This window comes from Eublepharis macularius, chromosome 9 (assembly GCF_028583425.1).
Source record: "Eublepharis macularius isolate TG4126 chromosome 9, MPM_Emac_v1.0, whole genome shotgun sequence".
Classification (NCBI taxonomy): Eukaryota; Metazoa; Chordata; class Lepidosauria; order Squamata; family Eublepharidae; genus Eublepharis; species Eublepharis macularius.
The window spans coordinates 29,271,766-29,278,883 of NC_072798.1; the positions used below are offsets into that span (position 1 = coordinate 29,271,766).

The 7,118-nt window shown below is 38.4% G+C and overlaps 1 protein-coding gene across 1 annotated transcript in view; it reads right to left on the minus strand.

Annotated features, from left to right (window-relative positions):
* Positions 1 to 6,656, minus strand: part of SYCP3 (synaptonemal complex protein 3) — a 9,872-nt gene extending 3,216 nt beyond the window's left edge. The window contains exons 1-5 of the mRNA XM_054988201.1: positions 6,524 to 6,656; positions 5,561 to 5,639; positions 3,969 to 4,003; positions 1,720 to 1,837; positions 39 to 138 (exon numbers count right to left, since the gene is read on the minus strand). Coding sequence (XP_054844176.1) covers positions 39 to 138; positions 1,720 to 1,837; positions 3,969 to 4,003; positions 5,561 to 5,639; positions 6,524 to 6,656 — 465 coding nt within the window. The remainder of the gene's footprint in view (positions 1 to 38; positions 139 to 1,719; positions 1,838 to 3,968; positions 4,004 to 5,560; positions 5,640 to 6,523) is intronic.
* Between the last annotated feature and the right edge of the window lie 462 nt (positions 6,657 to 7,118).

Genomic DNA, 7,118 nt, shown 5'->3' on the forward strand with positions numbered 1-7,118 from the left:
CTTAATCGGATTGAAAAATGAATGCAAGAGAAACAAACCGCTAGTTTTTCTTCCTGTTCTTCTGCTTTTTGTAGGTCAGCATCCCACTGTTGAAATGCATGTAGGAATTGTTGGGAGTACTCATGGTTGATCTTCTGCCTAAGAAGGAAAAAGTTCATATCCTAATATAGAAAGCATTTGTGAATGTAACAGAAAATGCTTTATAAAGTATCAGTAATTTAGGACCTAGAAGGAGATGAAAGGTGGTCACCTGTAGTTTTTAGACAACCCTGAAAAATAACATGTAAAAGTGTATCATGGGAGTATCAGAATTGTGACAGTTGTTCTGAAGATACACATTTTATTAATTTTATTTAACCATTGTTTAAATATGGCACTTTTCTTACCAAGAAAGCTTTTAAGGATAGACTAATTTTTGATGTATTGTCGAAGGCTTTCATGGCCTGAGAATGATGGTTGTTGTGGGTTTTCCGGGCTGTATTGCCGTGGTCTTGGCATTGTAGTTCCTGACGTTTCGCCAGCAGCTGTGGTTGGCATCTTCAGAGGTGTAGCACCAAAAGACAAAGATCTCTCAGTGTCACAGTGTGGAAAAGATGTAGGTTATTTGTATCTACTCAGGAGGGGTGGGGTTGAGCTGAGTCATCCTGTAAGAGTTTCCCAGGGTGTGGAATGCTAATGGCGGGAGGCTTCACTGTATGCAAAAGAACCTCCTCAGGATACAGTGAAGCCTCCCGCCATTAGCATTCCACACCCTGGGAAACTCTTACAGGATGACTCAGCTCAACCCCACCCCTCCTGAGTAGATATAAATGACCTGCCAACATCTTTTCCACACTGTGACACTGAGAGATCTTTGTCTTTTGGTGCTACACCTCTGAAGATGGCAACCACAGCTGCTGGCGAAACGTCAGGAACTACAGTGCCAAGACCACGGCAATACAGCCCAGAAAACCCACAACAACTATCAGACTAATTTTTGATGAGTTGTATTTTAATTATTTGGAAAATGTACAGTTCAGAGAAACTGTCTGAGCTAGCTTACAATTACAATTCAGTTGAAACAACCAACTTAAATAAGCCACTCAGCAAAAGCCTCTTGACTCTGCAGCCATAAAATCAATAGTACAGGTACAACATTGAGTAGTTTAAAAACAGGCAAAAGCCTGCAAAAACAAAGTAGAATATAAGCCATAAGAATCATAGAAGATACTAAAAACAACCAATTATGGTGCAAATAGGAGTTATTTGGCCTACTAGTTAACAAATCAGGAACCGGGTGAATGAGGAGGAACACATTCCAAAGACAGTGCTGCCACTGAGAAAGCGCTAGCCTTCTCTGCCTCATCTCTGTGGGTACAGAGAGCGGAGCTGTAGATTTTAGCTGATGAGCAGGAAAGTACAAGAGGAGACTCTCCTTCAGCTGTGTAGGACTTTAAAGGTAAGCAGAGCACAAAGCCTGTGTTGTGTAGTGATTAGTGTCAGACTAGGATCTGAGAGACCCAGGTTGGAATCCCTAGTCTATCAGGAAGCTTGCTGGGTGACCTTGGGCTTGCACACTGTCTAACCTACCTCATAGGGTTATTGTGAGGATAAAATGGAGGAGTGGAGAATGATGTAAGTTGCTTTGGATCCCCATTGGGAAGAAATGCAGAATATAAACATTGTAACTTTAAAAAGCCTGCGCTGATTTCCTTGGGAAATGCAAAATACAAGTCTTACCTTTGTTCTTGTTGTGTTTTCCAAACAAATTCTATTTTCTGGTTACTTGTTTTGAGAGAGGCTTTTGTGTACAATTCTAATCTTTTCCTCTTAGCTAGAAGTGCTTTGTTAATATCCGCTATATGAAGACAAGACCAGGCATTGTTATATATTTCAACAGACATAACTTTTATTTTAAAATAATGCAGAGTTTTCTTTTCAAGGGAAGTTCACATAATAGCTCATATAAGATTTTTTAGGTTTACTATCTTACATGTTTGGAAAGATGTGTTAATCTTACATTGGAATATTCAAAGAATGTATTCAACTATACCTTTTCAACTATGTTTTAATACCACAAACTTCAGGTTACAACTTCAGATACAGGCATGCCAATATATATTTGATATTATATATTATTTGATATAATGCTATCAAATGAAAACCTCAAATCATTGTATTCCTGTAAAAGCCTAATTGTTGATTATCAGTCAGGTAAAAGCCACTTGTAGCTCTTCTGAGCATCAGTCCCTAGTTTGGTACCCACTTTGTTTCAGAAAACTGTGTAAGACCCTTGCTTAGTGGAGTTATAGTTGGCAGCTGGTTTGTACCTTGAAACAGGTACTGCTGGAAGCTATAAGTCTTACTGAGGTGCAGCCCTCACATTAGGGATGGAAGTAAATGTGTATCTTTTGGTTGATAGTAAGCGTGATTGTGACTCTCCCCACACCCCCAGTGAGAACCCTTGGCCTAAACAATAAACTCCTACTTGAATAAAAACTATTCGTACATTAACTAAAAAACACCTCTAAACACAGGTGGGTTTCTTTTTTGAAGAAATTCCACAGTTGTGGGGACCGTACCTTTTTTAAATATTCTTTTAAAAATTCTGTATTAATGTTTTCATGGGAGCAAATGAGTCCACGCCTGTAAGGTGTTCTAATGGGCTGCTAAGGACTATTCCATAACTTCCACCAACAAGTTGTTAAACTTACTGTAAAATGAATACAACTCAGGTGGGAGGGCTGCTTTAAGACTTGAATCAATTTGTCTTGTAGGGATTTGAGTTTCTTTTGGTATGCAGGTCATTTTCAAGAGCATGTTTGAGACACATTATTTCATAAATATGCAAAATTTAATATCCTTAACCAAAACTTTTATTAAATTACCATTATTTATTATAGATAATCGCTTGACAGAAATTTAGTTACTGGGTTATATCTCTGAGATGGTATGACCAGTCCCTTCTATCATATTTCTGAGTACTTAAAGTTGACTAGGTACTGGGTGGTGGTGGTGGGGAGAACTGTTCTTGGTAATAAACAAGGAAGACTGTTGCCTTTCTAAAATAAGTAATGTCAAGCTGCTCAATATGTTGTTAATTGCAAAGACATTTCAGAGGAACTCCCATCTTATGTCCTTGCAGATTTTACTTCATAAGTAAGTGGAACCCTAAGCTTTCTGCTTTTTTTATAGATGACTGGCATGCTGATCTTAATGCTTACAGTGGCAATGCCCTTGCAAAGTTACTACACCATAACATAACATATATAACATTCGATTTATATACCGCCCTTCAGGACAACTTAATGCCCACTCAGAGCGGTTTACAAAGTATGTCATTAATTATCCCCACAACAAAACACCCTGTGAGGTGGATGGGGCTGAGAGAGCTCCAGAGAACTGTGACTAGCCCAAGGTCACCCAGCTGGCTTCAAGTGGAGGAGTGGGGAATCAAACCCAGCTCTCCAGATTAGAGTCCCGCGCTCTTAACCACTACACCAAACTGGCTCTCAACACACCTACAGTATCATATTTTATAAAACACAACACCACAATCCCATGGTGAAGCCATTCTTAACACTCAACTGTAAATAGAAAAAATGTTCCTATGAATCTAAATAGAAATGTCATTTACCTCCAAAACACTGGCTAGTTATGCTATATAGCCACTGTGTTGTCTATGTAGTGTTGCTGTGTAGCATAGTATAGGTCACTGTATAATAGTATAATCTACTATACTAGAAATCGTAGAAATATGAAAAACGAAACATTTAATTGACGTCTACATATATTTTCACATAAAAAGTGATATTTCTGTGCAGTTGTTGGTTGAGAAATCTGATCAAGATTCTTTTCCTTCCACACTTGCTAGATTATTTCTCAGTAATTCTGACATTTACAATTTAGGTTAAGTTTATGTATTGCATTTCATACTTGTGTTACAAGAGTTTTTAACTGACAGTACATGGACATTTTTAAATACATACCTCCAAATCGTTCCAACATATTCTGTACTTCTCCCCTATATTTTAAGACAATTTTATATTATTTGTAAATGATAACAAGCATCAATATACAAAGCAGATATAAAATAATACCAGTATGAATTGGTTGATACAAACAAACAGAAAAATGCAGGAAAAAAACTGGATACATTAATGAATGTCATGATTTGGGTCCAGTAGCACTTTAAAGTTCAACTAGATTTCCAGGGTATGAGCTTTCAAGAGTCAATGATCCCTTTGTTGTATCTGATGAAGGGAGCTCTGACTCTGAAAAGCCATACCTTGGAAATCTAGTTGGTCTTTATGGTGCCACTAGACCCAATCTTGCACTTCTACTGCAGACCAACACAGCTACCCACCAGAATTTAATTACAGAATATTTTGTCCATTGTGCAGAACAATATACTATATTCAAGATAATATCTTGTATTCAGAAGAATATTGAAATAAATGTAACACAGAATAAAAAGATACTTAAAATAATCCAAGGCATAGCCTGTCAAATATATATCTGTTGGGATTATATTCAAGATATATGTGCTGAATTCGTTTCACTAGTTTCAGTGGAGTTTCAGAGAAAATTTGAGAAAATAATTGTAATACAGAATGTTGACAAATATGATGCAGTTAGGGCAGGGATTGAACCTGGGAGCTCTTGTATGTGAAACTAGTACTTACACTAAGCTACAGTACTGTATAGTAACTGTATACATCTGATATAATCCCATGCATGGCATTGGCGCAACATGTGTTTGTGCTTCCCTTGCCAAAGACCTCAAAAGTCCAGTCATGTTATTGTGTGGGTGGGAGATGTGGTATCTATTCAGATTAAAGGTAAAGGTAGTCCCCTGTGCAAGCACCGAGTCATTACTGACTCATGAGGGGATGTTGCATCACGAAGTTTTCTTGGCAGACTTTTTGTTATGGTGTGGTTTGCCATTGTCTTCCGCAGTCATCTACAGGGTACTCATTTTACCGACCTAGGAAGGATGGAAGGCTGATTCAACCTTGGGCTGGCTACCTGAACCTGGCTTCCTCCAGGATCGAACTGAGGTTGTGAGCAGAGCTTGGACTGCAGTGCTTCATCTTACCACTCTGCGCCATGGGGCTCTTTTTTATCTATTCAGATGACATCACTCTTTTCCCCATCAAAATATTGTTGCCATCCAGATTCCAAAGACATTTGCAGAGACTGGATTATTGTCTCCCATGGTGGGGTTCAACTTGCTCTAGTTCTCAGTCCCTTTGTAGAATTGTCTTACACTGTCCTGATGACCCATTGAGTGGTGTAATGTAGATTAATGTGAGGACCATGCTTTTCAGTCAAGAACTGGACTTAGTTGATTTAATCTTCCTTATATCCCTGTGATTGCTTCAGCAAAGCTGGGCAATAAGTGATCTACCATTAATTTCAGTATCTGCAAATAATCGTCTTATTTATGTTCCTATCTAGAACAAACAAACAAAAATACTTTCAAGTCTTTAAAATCGCACAGCAAATGAACTGATAGATCATCAATAATTCAATAAGATGTATATCAGACTTTTAAAAATATAAACATTAAGCAATTTACCCAACATCATCTTCAATTACAGCATGAGGAGTTGATGATGATCTTTTTTTCCCATGTTTATCAATGACTGGTGTTTCATCTTCGTTATTTGGGGGGAAAACACAAAGCAGAGATGACAAACTATTTGGTTATTTATAACACTTTCATTCTACACTTCTTCCAAGGAGTTCACAGCAGTGAATTACATGAGTGGTATCTTTAGCTTCTGAGACTTTGGAAATAATCCAGCCTTTGCCCACAAGACAAGCATAAATCTGCATGGAAGAGAGCGCTAACAGATCATAGATGGACATCTATGGGAAAGGGGAGAACTTGTTGGAAGGTCATGGAAAGGGGAGGCTAGACTGGCACACAATATTGCAGAAACAACTTCACAATATTCCTAATGTTGTCATAATGACTATGCTAGCCTCCTCGGTTACTGATGGGGCCCGACGGTATCCCACCACACACACAGATCTGTTCAGATAAGTATATATAAACATATGTTTATATGATCCATCTAGCCCAGTACTTTCTAATTTTTAATCTGACTGGCAGCAGCTCTTCAAGGTCTCAAGCAGTCTTTCCCTGCTCTTCTGCCCCCCAAAATGTTTTTTTAAATGGAGATGCTGAAGCTGCCTCTCAGTCTTGTTATATATTAAGGAATGGAAGGGAAGAACAGGAAGAGGAAGAGTAGCTACTGTTCACTGACATCCCATTAGGTCCAGCCGGAGGAATAGAACAGGCAGATGGGAGCATGAGCAAACTGATTATAATTACTCTTAATTTGCCTTAACACTGCTGTCATATGGTAGGCTCAATGTGAAGGAGAGCTTGCAATGCTAGCAGCAAGGAAGACTGGTAATTGACACAACTCGGCAGCAATATTGTGGTAGTTGCTTTATGTTTACCCTGACACCAGGCCTTGTCTTACTCAAAGAGAAGCACCAGGGAAAATAGTCAGGTATCAACTGACTGCACCTTCTCTAATATCCTCTTCTGAGCCACTCAGATGTTTCTTCTGATTTTCTTCAAAGTTGTAAGCATGTACAACCGGATCCTCCTGTGATGGTTTGGCTGTTTTCCCGGCAAGTTTTCTTCCTGATGGTGCCATAGTTGGAGTTCTTCTAAGTGGTAAAAAAAATAATATAGTAATAAATATTTTATATAATTTGCCATGCAAACGTGTAGGTATTGTCCACTCTTGTATATGTTTTTGTGAACGGAGTGTTTATAGCATATACCTCTCGCCTGCAGAATTACTACAAGGCTTCCTATCATTTAGTTACAAAGCCATGTAGTCTGTAGTTATGTGTGTGGCATGTATTCTTAATTAAAGTCACTTATTACACAACATGACTGTTAAGTTTGAAGAGGCAAAAATTAATAGCCAACTGAACTTGAATTTATTCTCCTGTTCCGAGGCCTTGACTAGTGTATAATGTCTCCTGAGTTCTGCTGGGATAGACTGCAAAAAGTATATTGTTTCAGCACTGCCTTCTTATTGTACAATTAAATATGCATGTTAGACTTATACAATTCTAAAGAGATTGGGGCTGCACCATGATCTCCATCT